This window comes from Primulina tabacum, chromosome 9, assembly GCF_025594145.1.
Source record: "Primulina tabacum isolate GXHZ01 chromosome 9, ASM2559414v2, whole genome shotgun sequence".
Taxonomy (NCBI): Eukaryota; Viridiplantae; Streptophyta; class Magnoliopsida; order Lamiales; family Gesneriaceae; genus Primulina; species Primulina tabacum.
This window is the reverse complement of record NC_134558.1, coordinates 33142775-33158542: the sequence shown is the minus strand read 5'-3', so window position 1 is coordinate 33158542 and position 15768 is coordinate 33142775. Positions and strand designations below refer to the sequence as shown.

General features: G+C 32.4%; 2 protein-coding genes across 2 annotated transcripts; one reads left to right on the top strand and one right to left on the bottom strand.

Moving 5' to 3' along the window:
• The first annotated feature begins 5872 nt into the window (after nt 1-5872).
• Nucleotides 5873-8410, top strand: LOC142556578 (uncharacterized). Its single transcript, XM_075668042.1, has 8 exons — nt 5873-6220; nt 6446-6539; nt 6653-6778; nt 6965-7123; nt 7385-7503; nt 7598-7789; nt 7872-7962; nt 8274-8410. Coding segments are annotated over exons 1-8 (864 nt in total). The 5' UTR covers nt 5873-6218; the 3' UTR covers nt 8355-8410.
• A 4497-nt stretch (nt 8411-12907) lies between these two features.
• On the bottom strand, nt 12908-15768 carry LOC142555320 (transcription factor HHO2-like). The gene is given in 6 exon segments (XM_075666140.1): nt 12908-13367; nt 14327-14403; nt 14504-14843; nt 14954-15113; nt 15115-15238; nt 15386-15768. Coding segments are annotated over 6 exon segments (1134 nt in total). The 5' UTR covers nt 15531-15768; the 3' UTR covers nt 12908-13079.

The following is a 15768-nucleotide window of genomic DNA, read 5'->3' as shown; positions in this document are numbered from 1 at the left end:
TCTTGGTCAATCATTTTATCATTCAATTATTCGTTCATTCATTCGTTGATGAACCAAGACCTTATTTGGTGAAAGTTTGATAAGAATCACACTTAGTGTGATGATATTACAATGAGAACTTTTCAGTGAAGCATTCCATCAATATGTAATAACAGTAATGAGTAAATTGAGTAGAATAAATTTGACTATGATGCGATCAAGATGATAGATTCGATCGGTAGGAAGGATATAGACATGATTGATGATTTATCATGATAGAAGGAGTGGCCATCGAAGTGATGCATCAACAAGATTAAGAGATACAATAATTAAGCACAAGCACAAGAAATCAATAAAACATGACAAATATCATTTAATAAAATATCATATCATAATTTCCAGGCCAAATGCCAAAGGCTATATAAGAAGAATGATAAAGAATTTCCTCACCTTGAGACTTACTATAGATGAGAGTGAGAGTTCTAAGTTCAAGTCAATTCTATTGACCAATATGATTATCATTAGTATAGTAAACACTTTTTGATATAGATTATCCTTAAATTTTTACCAAAATAAGGAATATAACTTTATAAACTTTATTTATTGACTAAAAGTTCATAAAAAAATATTTTATTTATTTATTTAATATTTCTTTGTCACAATTATTTTCTAATAGTCAAACTATCTTTAAAATTTACAATAATTAATATTTGACTCCAAAAATTACAATATTTCCTATAACAACTCTTATTATAATATTAATTGGAAAAAAATTCAAAATAGGTAATATTTGAAATTATTTTATCATTAATCGATATATATAACATTTAATATATAACTCACAAAAATCATAATAAATAACTTGTAAGTCGAAAAATTATAAAACTTTATAGCCACTTCCAATGATATATTTTTCAAGTATTGAAGGCTATGAACATTTATACAAAGGTTTATATGATCATATAGATAGTATATCATATCCGAAAATCATAGTATTTTTCTTTAAAAATTCACAGTAAATACAATACTCATCCAAAATTTACGAAACTTGTACAGTAGCCTGGAATCATACAGAGCATGCTTCGAAAAATATTTTTTTCATTTTTCGCCGACACGTGTATTACACGCGCCTGTTCCGGCGGCGCGTGGCCGGCAGGCCGGCCACCACGCGCGGCCACTCTTTTTTCAGCAAATGTAAAATGCGATTTCCTACAACTTTTATGTTATACGTTTTCTGAAATTCCCAGCCGAAACGTGCCAGAAAATGGAAAAACTAGTAAAACTCACACCCCGACTTCGGCTGCCGGAAAAACACTATTTCCGAGGCCAATTCCGGGAAACCAAAGACATGAATGAGAAGTATGACATACAATGAAAAACTTTCGTGTTTAAACTAAGGTGAAATACGGTCATAAAAGGTACGGAAATTGGGAGTGAAAACAATACCTAAAAAGTGAGTTTTCCGGCACTATTCCCTTCCCGGACAGTAGCGGTTTATGAATTTTAACGAAAAATCGGCTGATGATTTTTCGACACCTCCTTTTGTGGTATATTTCTGGGCAAGTTGAGAGTGTTGTGTAATTTTTATAGAATATTTGGAAGATTTTTGGGTATATAAAGATATTTTTGGCCCCTTTTCTCTACTTTTTTGAGCTATAAACTCTCACCACTCCACCCTATACTAGACCCACTCCTTAAACTCGAAAATTCAGGCTGAGGACTCTTGAAATTCTTGAAGTGAATGGTGCATTATATAGGCAATGATCAAGCCTTATCTTCAATCTATGATGAACAAATCTTGATCACCGGTTGGGCAAAAAAGGAGGTGGTGTGTTGGTTAAGCAAATATGATGATGGTATGATGGTATGATGATGGTATGTAGGTATGTATGCATGTATGAAAGTGTATACATAATATATTAGTTATTTCATTTTATTTTATTTATAAAAATTATTAGTAATATATAATAATTAAATATATACCTAATTATGGGGTATTACATTCTTATACTTAAATAATTATAAAGTTAGTTTAACTAAAATGATAGTTAATTAAATCTTAATTAAATTTATTAAATGATTAGTTCAATTGACTTTATAATAACTCAGATTAATGGTATGGTAAATACTACGAATGTTTTATATTCCTAAAAAATTATTTAATGAAACTCTCATTAAAATTATCTTTATAAATTGAATATAAATTCATTAAATTTTAGTTATGGTTTTATGTTATTTTTTGTATTTAATTGGACATATAAACTCTTTAAAACAATATGATTTATTCATCATTTAATACATTTAGACAATAGTTTTTCATTCATAATAAAAAAATGGCTTCATTGTTCAGTGTCATCCGTGAAGTAAATCCCTTCGAAAATGAATTGGGTGCTTAAATTCCTATTGGTTTGTTGTTATGATCTACTTGCGTATGGAAACAATACAGATTTAAGTTTGGAATCTGTCTTCAATAATCAAGAGATTATTACGTTTTTGCATACATTTTTTTATGAGTTAAGGGTGTATTATTTAGATTTTTCTTATTTTGTAAGATTCACATGTATATGGAATAATCAACCAGTACAGTCATGGAAATTGTGAAACCTATTATCAAAGGTCAAATATTTGCCATAAAAAATGTCATCGTTGCGGAAAAACGCAAAAAGTATAAGATGACAACAAACAAATAAAAAATTAATTTTATCATTAATACTCATGTATGCTAGATTTTCGACTATACATTTCAAAAATGGTGTATGAATACAAGTCTTTTAGCGAACTTTCGGATGCAGATGCGGTGGATGAGACTCTTTAATTTGGTAAGTTTACTTTTTTGTCATGTTTCATTGATCTAAGATTTTTCTCTTACATTTCGATTTTTTATTTGTTTCCGAGATGTCATTGACAAAATGATTGCAAGGGACTCACCAGAGAATAGAGAATTTGGTGGCATATTAATGAGATCCTACCTATGTGGGCACCACCCTCACTTCATTTCAACGGGTAAGATCTTGCCACACATACAATTTCAAAAAAAAAAGTGGGTCCTATATATGCATGGACAAATCTTGGACTATCTATCCTATCATGGGGGCAATGTCCATATGGATATGATGAAATAAACCTGGAGATATTTTGTCTCTGATATCATGTCATACTTGGATAATGTCAATCAAGAACTAATTGTAGTGCTTATTTAAATGTGTCGAGCGAAATGATTTAGAGTGAAATACATGTTTCAAATACATATCATGTGACAAAGATGATAGTAAATGAAAATTCGGATGGAATCATTGAATTTTGAAATATGTATTTTTGTTTTATTCAATTTCTACACTTTATATATTAATACTTTCTTGAATTTTAACCTCGATAAATATAATTTTAGGCTAATTGCTGATTTCAAAACCTTATTGTGGGTCAATAGATTATTATATCCATTTAGTTTCTAATGTTTTTTCCCAACTACGTCTCTCGAACTTTTCATGTGCCATTTATGTCCATCATATGTTATTTTTTGTCTGAAAAATGTCTCTGTCGTCCTCATGCATCAAGGGTAACAAAATTCTTATTTGCTCTGCACGTGCATCAAAGAGCCCAATTTAAAACCTTCAGGATTCATAAATTATTGTTTCCCTTTAGTTTCCATTTTTCCTAATTATGTCCTTTTAATTTTTAACGTTCAACTTAAGTCCCTCATCTGTTAATTTTTGTCCGAAAAATGTTCATGTCATCAACTCATCCATCAAGGGGTAACGAAATTCCACATGCTCTGCACATGCGTCGGGAGAGCCCCAATTTAACACCCTATTCTCCCTATCCTTGCATAAACAAGCTCTAATCCCCAAATTCGGACGTCTCTTTCTTCCCAATTTTCTCAAAGTTGGCGATTTTGCTCTGATATCGGTCGGCGATGGCAAGGAGACACCTCGTATGCCTCGTTCGAACACTATAAGTACAGGATAACCATGTTCGTGCATAAGGATAATTGTAGATCATGGTTGGAAATTCATATTATGTTTGTTGCATTGCGTAAAAGTATTTTATCTGTTATTGTTAGCAATATGAGTCGATTATTTTTTAGAATTGTCCAAGATTGAATTTTTCCGATCTATTTTCAGTCATCGTCAAACTTTTTCCGATCAAAATTTGCAAGACTGAATTTTTCCCAATGTATTATTTGACGCAATTGTGGATATTCATGATCTATTTTGTCTAATATTTTTATTTTTATGTCGATTCAAATAGGTCGATAAAAGCTGAAGATTTTAAGCTTGATTTTAAGGTGCTAAAATGACGACTTTATTTTTATGTCGATTCAATGTATTTTATATAGTCATATATATTTTCTATTATAATATAGGAAAATATATATGTTTTTTTCATTGGACGAGACCCCAGGTTTATTGACAGTTGGAAAGGGAAAAAATTCAAGTTAACAAATTTAACGGCGCTTGCCACCATTCGTATCGGAGTAGGGAGAAAAATTTTGCTTCCTTCAACCCTTCTAGCAAGAAATGTCCGATCTCTGAATTTGTCAACCTCGCAGTGTGTTAAAAAATGAAAAATAAAAAACAATAGCACACTTATAATGCTCGAACAGGGTGTTAGGATTTATTTTGTCCGACATATATCGAAAATAATAAAAATATCAGAATAGAATTAACAAATAATAAATTTGTGTTTTATCAGAATTAAATGTTGTGCCAGATGTTACAACATCTCGGACAACATCTATATGCAGCGGAAAATTAACTTTTATAACACAAATTGATTTGAAATAAATAGATGGACGAGATTAAATATGCACAAGTATAAATACTTGTGCGGTGCCTTATGACAAAAAATAATCACTAGAAAACTCAATCGTTTACAAAAAAACCTAACACTAGTGATTGTATCAAAAATCAATTTCCTCAACAATTTGAGAAGATAAAGCTTTCTAAAATAAATAACCAAAAATAAACGTAATCAAGAAAGCAAAACTTGATCCCGGAAACCACTATCAACTAGATGCAATCTTCAGTCAACATCGTTACGGATGTTGTCTATAGATGTTGGCACCATCCAACTTAACATGGGAATCACCACTCCAAACAGCAACGGCTTCGAGGATAATTTTTCTCTGTAAATCTCTGCAACGTGTGTGTATGTATAGTTGATATTGAAGCGGCGGCTATCAATGAGCTTTTCTTCTTATTTATAGGTGAAGAATCATATCTCCTCAAGGAAATCTAAAATACAAGGAAAGTGAGAGTTTTATTAGGAATAAACTCTTTTTAAACACTAATACTATATCTCTTGAATTAATATCTCATTATCTAAGGAAGGCAAAATCATATCAAATATTTGCCTAATCAAATTAACAAGGAAAACTCTATTAGGGAAATAAATAAAATATATCATTTAAAATCGAAATCTTATTTCTCTTCACGAGGCTTATGAGGTATTACCTTACTATCTCCAACCAATATTAGAACAAAATCGTTGACTTTGAGAGAGATTGGAACGAAAGAAAACGTGGAAACTAGAGATATAATAATGTATCATCTCTACATATTGACATATAGTTTTTAATATTTATAGGTTGAGAGTTAATCCTATTATGCAAAGATTGTACGTGTTGAGGCTTCCGAGAATTGATCTTATTTGTCTTGTAAAAAGTGTTAAAAAAAAGTGATTTTGGTCGGCCATAAATTTTATTGTGAAATGTATGACCATTTTTATGCGACTAGAAAGAAATTTAAGGTTTGTTTAATGGCAAAACTCATCGATTAAATAACTTATGTTTGCATCAAATAATGTCTTTGTATATTGTTGTGCAGTAATTCCAATCACAAATAATTTCTTCTGCCAAAATCATAATTAAAAGTCCAAATCCAAGCCACTCAAATGAACCACTAGCTGAAAAAGCCGTTAAATTCGTTACACGTCTACGCATTTAAACTACCTTAAGAATATCAAGAAATTGTTTCAGAAAATTGAATCGGCATTTCACATAGCATCCACATATTTCAAGCTCAAGAGACCACCAATCCACTATAGTTGATTCTGTATCTTCAGTCCCTACTATCAGTTATGGCTACTCGGAGCAATTTCTTCCAACAGTCTTCCATCAAATCATGTAGTAGGAAACCAAAAACCATGCTAACAACCCATTTCACCTCTCTTCCGGAAACTCCATTTTTCATCAATTCTGATGCATTCAAGCTCTCAGCTACCAGATTGGGATATGTTTCATGTCAGTGATAGCTAGCACTGGGTGGATATTTTGTTTCTCCGAAAATTTATTTCAATTGAAAATCAGTATCCTTCCAACCAGTTGATTCCGTTTGAGCTGATTCTGATTTGCATTTTGTTTAATTTATGGCTTTAGTTTTATGGGCTTGTGTCATTTTGGCATTGCCCTTGAAGGAAGTATTTGTTCACAAGTATATCCTGGTTTTTGTATTTTTTGATTTGATAGGTTAAATAAGAAAGTTGCTGCTGCGGTATCAGAAGAAAAAGAGGTGGAGACGAGTAATTCTGGAACTGATGTTTTCAAACTCACTTATCTAGAGGTGGGTTTGTAATTTCTTGATTGGATTCTGTTTTTTTTTTTTTTTTGGTTGATTTTATTGAGGGAACGTTATTGTCTGAAAATTTGATATATTTTAGTTTTCTTTTCTAGTAGGGGAACAGTTGGTTGTGGGAAGTTGGAGGGGTGAAAATATTGGTTGATCCAGTCTTGGTGGGGAACTTGGATTTTGGAATTCCTTGGCTTTATGATGCTGCTAAAAAGTTTCTCAAGAATCTCACGGTATAATCTATTTGATATTGAATCAATATTTCAGCCATTTTTTCTTGGAAATTTAAATAATGGAACGATGTAATCTATTTTATGAAAGAAAAAACTGCCGTTGCTCAACTCTAGATAGGTCTTCCCTTAAATTTATTATATTATATATGCTGTGAGTTTAAAGAATGTGTGAGTAAATCAGTGCAGCTTGATGATCTTCCCGGGATTTATTGCTTACTAATTACACAAAGCCTTGATGATCACTGCCACTTGAAAACTCTAAAGCCCCTCTCACAAAAGTCACCGAATCTTGGAGTAATCGCGACTCCGAATGCCAAGGCTCTATTAGATACCATATTTACCAATGTAAGCAATGTTGTCAGTCTTGGTTCATATTCTTGCCAGTTCAAAGTATCTAATCTCATTGCATCTGATAAATTTATAAATAAATTTCATTCAACATGTAAAGAAAAACCTGTGGTTTCTTTAGTAACTTAAGACTGCGGCCGTGATCAGTACTCAGTAGTCACATGCCGAAGCATTTAGTTGCAGTACGTACGTTCATCCAGTCTCATGTAAAATTATTAGTACAGGATTCTTATTGGCCTTTTTCTTACAAAAGTTTAGGTCACGTATTTAGAACCAGGCCAGGCCTCTGAAATCCAAGTCAACAATGGTTTTTCAGTCAAGATTAGAGCTACTGCAGGGCCGGTGTTAGGTCCTCCTTGGCAGCGTCCAGAAAATGGGTAGACTATGCTGTATCACTCAATCTAGACCGACTTCCGTTTCATATTAATGATGCATTTTTACATATTTTATCCTTTACATATTATACCACAGCTATCTTGTCACCTCTCCTGAAGGCGAGCTGACTCTGTACTATGAACCCCACTGTGTCTTTAACGAGGATTTTGTCAGGAAAGAATGTGCCGACATACTTATAACCCCTGTTATTAAGCAACTCTTGCCAAACTTCACTTTGGTTTCTGGACAAGAGGACGCGGTTCGTCTAGCAAAGTTGTTGCATGCCCAGTATGCATCTTTTTTGAGGTTTTTAATCAGTACTTTGCACTTGGTTATGGAAGATCTGAAATTAGCTTCTTCTCTTGTATAGGTTTATTATTCCAATGAAAAACGGTGATCTTGATAGCAAAGGGCTACGTGCAAGTCTTGTTAAAACTGAAGGGACCATAGAATCGTTCAAGGTATGATTTTACTTGAGTTTGCTCGAGACCGATATTTGTGAACGAAGAGGAACGCAGATTTTGCCTCGGAATCCGAACAACGATAGCTTAAACCTAAACCATTTTAACTAAACATAGATATGGATATTCATGAACTTGAATAAGCTGCTCCAATTTTCCTTCACATCCTACAAATGGGTGGGCGCATATTATTTGTCATATCGTACCTCTATCACAGATCCTACTTTCTATGTTACGGGTGCCAAAATTGCTATTGGTTTGAGATAAAATCATCCCCTCAACTTTGTTCCGAATATAACGTAACAATGCAGGAGATCTCGTCGAAAGAGCCACCGGATGCCAAAGTTCTACAGCCTACACCTGGGAAACCTGTTAAAATTTCTGCGCGGTAGTGAGCCTCAAGTAACATGCAAGCCTGCTCTCTCTCCGCAGCTACTGGCTTGAATTTAGACATTTCTTTGAAAAAAAATAAGTGAGGTTGAAACTCATCCTAGCACAAAGGTGGCTCCCTCCTGTTTTGAAGCAATGATTTATCATATTTTAAAATTGAAAACATAGTCTACAAAATAATAGATTTATAGAGAAATTAAATTCTATAAAATTTTCAAGTTGAGAAATTGAAATCATGTTTAAAAAATATAAAAATTCATAGTAAATTTTTTTTACTATAAAATTTCGTGTCTAAAATTTGAACAACTCCAAGCAACTATCTATGTCGTACCCTTGTCTTAGTCCCCGATGTCTCTAACGTTCTTCTCCCTGAATGTCCGAACATGGCATAGGCACGACGTTTCCTGACATACGTAAATTCAATATTAGCAAATGCATATAAATAATACATATATATGTTAGATCTAATGTCTCACGTGTTGCTATAAAAATGATAGATTCTACCCTTTGAATAGTATGCGGACAAGTTCAAGTTTGAAGTTGTATTATATTGTCAAATGGAGAATGTACATTTATGCAATTAGATGTTATAAGAAATTGCAAAACCATTATGGAAATTAAATATTGTATCGAATATATAATGCTAGAAACGTTTTTAACTCATTTATTTTGATAAAAAAAATATTTGTAAAAAATATTAATTTTAATACTTGTGTTGAACTAGTAGTACAAGTACAAACAAATGATAGCAGGAAAGCTGTTACATTCATGATCTTTAAAAACAGATGTCGTACTGTTTTAAAAAAAAAAAAAATTGTCTCTTACTAGATCTAGTTCGCTGCGTGTACCGAATTTTTCAAAGAATATCGTATATCATATCGAAATATTTCGATATGAAAAATGAATATCGATATCATAACGAAATTTTGGTATGACATAAATTTCATATCGTTATTATCAAAAAAATTCGATATACCGAAATTTCGATATGGTATAATATTGAAATTTTTTTAATGTCATAGTGAAATATCGATTTTTTTAATATTATAACGATATCGAAATTGATATTATATTATAAATTTTAAAATATATAAATTTTTTTCGGTATATCGAAATACCTAATTTTTATTAATGTTATATCGATATATGTTAGTTGTCCCACATCGGTTGGATAAAATACTTGGGAGTTGTATATATGGTCTTGCACAATCCTCCCCCCTTGAGCTAGCTTTTGGGGTTGAGTTAGCTCCAAGTTTCAATCTTAACTTGGTATCAGAGCTCAGGTTCCACTTTTATGTATTGGACTGCTATAGTTGGGTCACTCATTCTGCTCATAATTGGATCATTTGTAAACTTCACGCTCCATATGTTAATTCCTAAGCGTGAGAGGAAGTGTTAGTTGTCTCACATCGGTTGGATAAAATACCTGGGAGTTGTATATATGGTCTTAGACAATCTTCCCTTCTTGAGTTAATTTTTGAGGTGTCGTACCAAATTTTTTTACGATATATCATCAAATCTGATATACACAGTATTTTGTGATACAACGAACGTGAAATACCAGAATGGTCATATTTTTTACAACTGCAGCCGCCAAAATGTATACCGTCTTTGGTTAAATGTGTTAGACCAAGTATATGAAATATAAAATAGACAGCTCCTTTTTAGAAAAAAAGAATAACATTGTGGGAAACTTGTAATTCTAATATTTGAAAGTTTATTTGTTTTAGATTTTAGGGAATGTTTATAACTTATAAAAAAATATATTTAATTATCAATTTTCTCAATTAGTAAAAGTTTGATTTTTATTCAATAACTTATTCTATTTTATTTTGTTCGAAGCCTCTAAATCTGCTGAATATTACTTATTCGACACACCAATATTCTGTTATGTAGTTGTTGTGACAAGAATAAAGCCTATATTATACATTAAAATTCATCCACACAAAAAGAAAAAGAAAAAAATAAGTTTATTTCATTCTATTTTGATATATTGAGTGACATTTTGTTTTCTTTTTGTTTATATGTATTTTAATGTAACATATGATTTATTCACATCATATAATTCATACATGAACCATCAGTATCAAATTAACAATATTCAATAAGTTTAGGGGTTTGAAGTGAAAAAACATCTCAAAAAAAGATGAAAATCAAATTTTAACAAATCATAAAACTAAAATCACAAACTAATTAAATTTTCCACTCCTCAAATACATCTTGGATGAATGTTAAATAAATAAATTTAACTACCATGATGTAAATAGTGTCAAAGAAGATATATACAAGTAGATATTCATCGTGTCACATTACATAGATATGCATAATGTCAATTTCCAATGGTGTATTTGTACGAAATATTAATAAATTATTTAATCAATTTTAAACATCTACAATGTCGACAAACTACATCGTGAACATTTTTGAACATTTGACTCGTGAGAGACGATCTCATATATTTTTATCTGAGATAAGTTAATTTTGCTAATATTTATAATAATAAGTAATATTTTTGACATAAAATTAATATTTTTTCACGGGTGATCCAAAAAAGATATATGTCTCACAAAATTGACTCGTGTGACCGTTTCACAAGAATTGTTGTTATAAACATTATATATATTTACTTATATACTAGGAGAATATCTACTAAATATCCGTATTATAAGCTGTCCAAAACTTAATAAAATTTTGTCCACCTACCTCCTATTTATGCATATTTTCGAAAGCTCACATTACATTTCTCGTATTTAGCAAGAAATTAAAAAATATATAATATATGGGTATTATGATATTAAATGTTGACTCCAAGAGATAAAGCATGGATCGTATACATTATAAAGTTTGGTCGATTTTGTACGAAAAATGACATAAAATGGCTTCGTATCCTCAGACAAGCTTAGATGACTGCAAGAGACATTTGGCCTTAATTGTGTTCGAAGAGCCATTTTTAGACCGACCCCACACCCATTCCCCCAATGGTTTTTTTTTTATTTATCATTATTATAATATAATTTTAAGTTTTATTATAAAATAAAAATATTATTCATATACCACCGCATGGCTTGTCCACATGCACTGGGTGTGTGTATTCATTCATCCTCAGCTGAATAAAAAGAGGATATCCTTCACCAATCAAGTAATTAAAAATTATTAATCCCATTAATAATTATTAATCTTAATTAATATACAATATGGTATCGCATATCCTTCTCGTATTGCCACGAGAATATTCTTTGATGGGACCTTTGATTCCTCCGCAAATGTAATAAAACAAAGTTCGTCTTTTTCTTCTTTGTTGGACTATAAAATCCAACTAATATCGTTCCTTTCTTCTTTAATTTTGGTATCCGCCAATTTGTCCATGTCTTGTATCACTTTGAAGAATATTATTGATAAAAGAAGAATATTATCAATTTTTACAAGGGTTTTGCACATTGATTAATAAAGATTTGAGTAGGTCTTTTGTGAGACGGTCTTACGAATCTTTATCTGTGAGACGAGTTAACCCTACCGATATTCACAATAAAAAGTAATATTTTTCATTGATGACCCAAATAAAAGATTCGTCTCACAAAATACGACCCGTGAGATCGTCTCACACAAGTTTTTGTCTAAAAATTTTGGATATACAATAATTTAACTGTTTGAATTTTTTTTAAAATCTTTAAGTAATTATCCTTAATTTGTTTGATTAACAATAGGTTAAGTTAAGTTTGTTTATTTTGATTGTGTGTTGGTTTCACTATGCAGGTAATGGCTAAATTTTTGCATGTGATGGAAGTTTGAGCATGTTTCGTATAACGAGTAAAAAAATAAAATTATACTCATACGGTGTGTTTGAATGATGATTTGAGATTGTCAGAGTAACAAATTTATTATTTAAATCAATTGCACTGCTATAGATTTTTTGAATTTTAAATTCCATCACGAAATTGCAAAATTGAAAATAATTCAAAATGAGTTCTTAAAGCAATAACATGTCGGCAAAAACTTGTGTGAGATGATCTCACATGTCAGTACTTTTGTGAGACAGATCTCTTATTTGGGTCATCAATGAAAAAATCTTACTTTTTATGCTAAGAGTATTACTTTTTATTGTGAATATCGGTAGGGTTGACCCGTCTCACAGATAAATATTCGTGAGACCGTCTCACAAGACAATTTTCGGGTGGCTAAACAAAATCGTATTTGCGCTGAAAATGCATAGACAACTTTGAAAACTAATTTTGTTAGTGAATGATTGATATAAAATCTAAATACAATTAATTTTCAGACCAACTATTCATTCAAGATGGCCTAGGTCCCGATTCATTCAATTTCATGAACGTAGACAACTAAAAAGAAAGAGGTTCATCCCTCAGTTTGTTAATTAATTAATTAATAGTTAAGTATTCTTAAATTCTTCGTATAACCATGAAACTTCCTTAGAAGGAATACAAGTTGAAACCATGAAATATTTTTTAAATGTTCTTTGATTATTAAACTTTAAAAGGGAGAAGTTATAAACAAAATTTGTGGGTTGACAAAAAATAGATTAAAAAGAAAACATATATAACACAAACAAGGAGACTGATCACTTATTTAAATGAACAATTGACTGTCACTATCAAATCCAAGCTTCCAAATTATAAGATAAGATAAAGATGAAATATAATAACCCAAAATCGCCTTTTCTTTTTTCTCTATGTTCTCTTATATCGAAAGTTCGTTTAAAAGAGTCAATATTACACAAACGTAGAGGAGGTGGCCGGGGAATGGGGTACTCGTACTGCTCCACCTTCATTTTGTTTAGGGGAATGGGTCGATGTTCCTTGGAAAGGCTGCGGCACCGTAGCGATTGGGGCATATATTCCATTTAGGGCGGTTGCGTCGCCGGACGTTGAGGCTGTAGCTACTGCAGCTGCATATTCCGGTGGCACCCATATCCCTCCGACGACCACGAATTGAGGCGCTTGTGTGTGGTGGTTGTTTTGAATCGTAGGCCCTGGTCTTCTCACGTGCAAGCGATATTTCTGTAGTATATGTGATGAAATTTTTTAGCATGCAGCTCATACACATTTTTTTTTTAAAAAAAAAATCAACATACAGCAAGAAACAGATGATTCAACGAAAGAAATTTTTTCAAAAATTACATTACGCAAAAGCCAAAATCTATATCAGAATCTTCTTTCTCAGGTTCTAGATTCAGAGTAGGTATCTTTTGAAACGGTCTCATGAATCTTTATATGTGAGACGGGTCAAACTTACCGATATTCACAATAAAAAGTAATACTTTTAGTATAAAAAATAATATTTTTTCATGAATTACCCAAATAAGATATATGTCTCACAAAATAAGACCCGTGAGTTTTTGTCCTAGATTTAACTCCTTTGCAATACTATTAATGTCATTAATTAAAACAAATCCAAGTTATTTTTCAGTTTTCGCCAAAAATAATTACTATTACTAATAACTAACTACAAAAGACGCAAATCCCATTTCATCTAGATAAAATGTAACCAAGACAAAGAATAAATTCTTTGACTTCTGACAGGCTTGGTGATCTAAATTTTGCCATCAAATTATATAAATCAAGAAGACATAATACATGAGCCAACGTGACAAATTCTAGTTAAACAACATGTCTCGCATACATATTATCCCCCCAATGTATCGATGGTTCTGCGTTAAAGCCCGAAGGGTTACCCAAGGGCGGCAGCTACGGGTTAAAAAAAAAGGTGCATCGATGGTTTATCCGAGGGTGTAGTGAATGGAATATATGCCCCAATCGCTACGGGTTGAACATGTAATTTTTCAAAAATCTAATTTTTGTCTCTTGGAATCGTTTATTAGCCACCACATATTTCTTGATTCTGTTCCTCATCAAAACAATTACAATCCTCGATTAAAATGGAAACATTCCAATGTTATAGTAGCAAAGCAAGAATGTACAACTCAGATTTATGATTTCATAAAGTATGAAAAACAAACCTGTAAATGGCTTTTAACCTCATCATTCGTGAGACCATCAACCTTCATCATCTCCCTAATTTGTTTTGGTGTGGCAACTGCACAATACAGACAATTAACAATTTCATTAATGAAAAAAAATCGAAATCAACAAAAGTGAATGTTAACATTCTAAATTTATTGCATGTATATATATACCATGCGAGCCACCAAGTTGTTGAAGGGCTTGCTCAAATCTTCTATGTAATTCCGGCGACCAACACCTCCTTGACTTCCTTTGGGACACCCCTCCCTTTTCTTCCTTCTTGCTCGCACCACCACTCCCGCCGCCGGTGTCCACCGTAGAACTGGTGGATGCTGGTGGTACTGATCCACTCTTTGGCTCTCCCCCTTGTGTGGGTGGATCGGTTGTAGCTGTAGTACTGTTATTAATGCCTAAGCTTTTGTCTTTCTTAAATGGATGAAATGCGCCGCCACCTTCATCACTGCTGCAGCTGTTTCTGTTCACTTCCACGGCTGCCACCTTCCTTGGCGAATCCTGAATCCCGTAATCAGAAGAGATCGAATCGTTTTATCCAAATTAACAAAAGCCCACATACGAATAAGCACTTAAACGGCCAAAAATGTAATAATCTTATGTATATTTACCTCATTGGAAGATGGATCTGGGGTTTCATTCCATAGCTGAACGTATCTAAGCCAGTCTGATTTCTTGGAATTTTTTTCATTACCATTCTTCTCATTTTGAACATCGTCACTGCCTTCTACCTTCTGGGGTTCTTCTTCTTCACCATCATGAACGAAATGAAGCCCTTTTTAAGGGAATAAACTCTTCAAAAATGGGTCTGGATGTCTGCTCCGAACACTCTGATTGCCCACGTAAATTATATTCTGTTGTTGTCCCGGATAACTGCTGTTTGCATGTCTCAATCGCTGCAAAGATACCGAAATCCCACATGCACAAATTAAACAAGGAAACAATCAAAACAAGATAACAAAGCAAATAGCATAAATCAGCAAAAGAGATTCTAAAAATATAATAATTTTTTTGCCGATTAATGTTTAAATCTGCACCCATACCTTGTGTAACAAGGTCAAGACAGAGAGGGAGTTCACGTTGGAAAACTTGAATCTTGCGACGCTCCTCCTCTAAAGCTTGGATATAATCTTGACATCTCTGTATTGTGTCAGGAAAATCACTGTGATTAGGGATGCTAATTAGCATTTTGGGTTATTCTTTTATCCTATTTTGTTATTCTTGATTTTTGGCTTTTGTATACTTGGGTAAGTTTCGGCTGATTGAGAAGAGAAACTTGCGAGATTGTGAAAAGGGAAGGGACGGGACAAGGGGATTAAATGGACGAAAGACAAAGCGTCCTTTGGTTTCTTATTCTCTATTTATTTATTCATTTGCTTAGTTCACATCCCCGGCCGAGCGTCCCCGATGAGAATACTAGAATCAT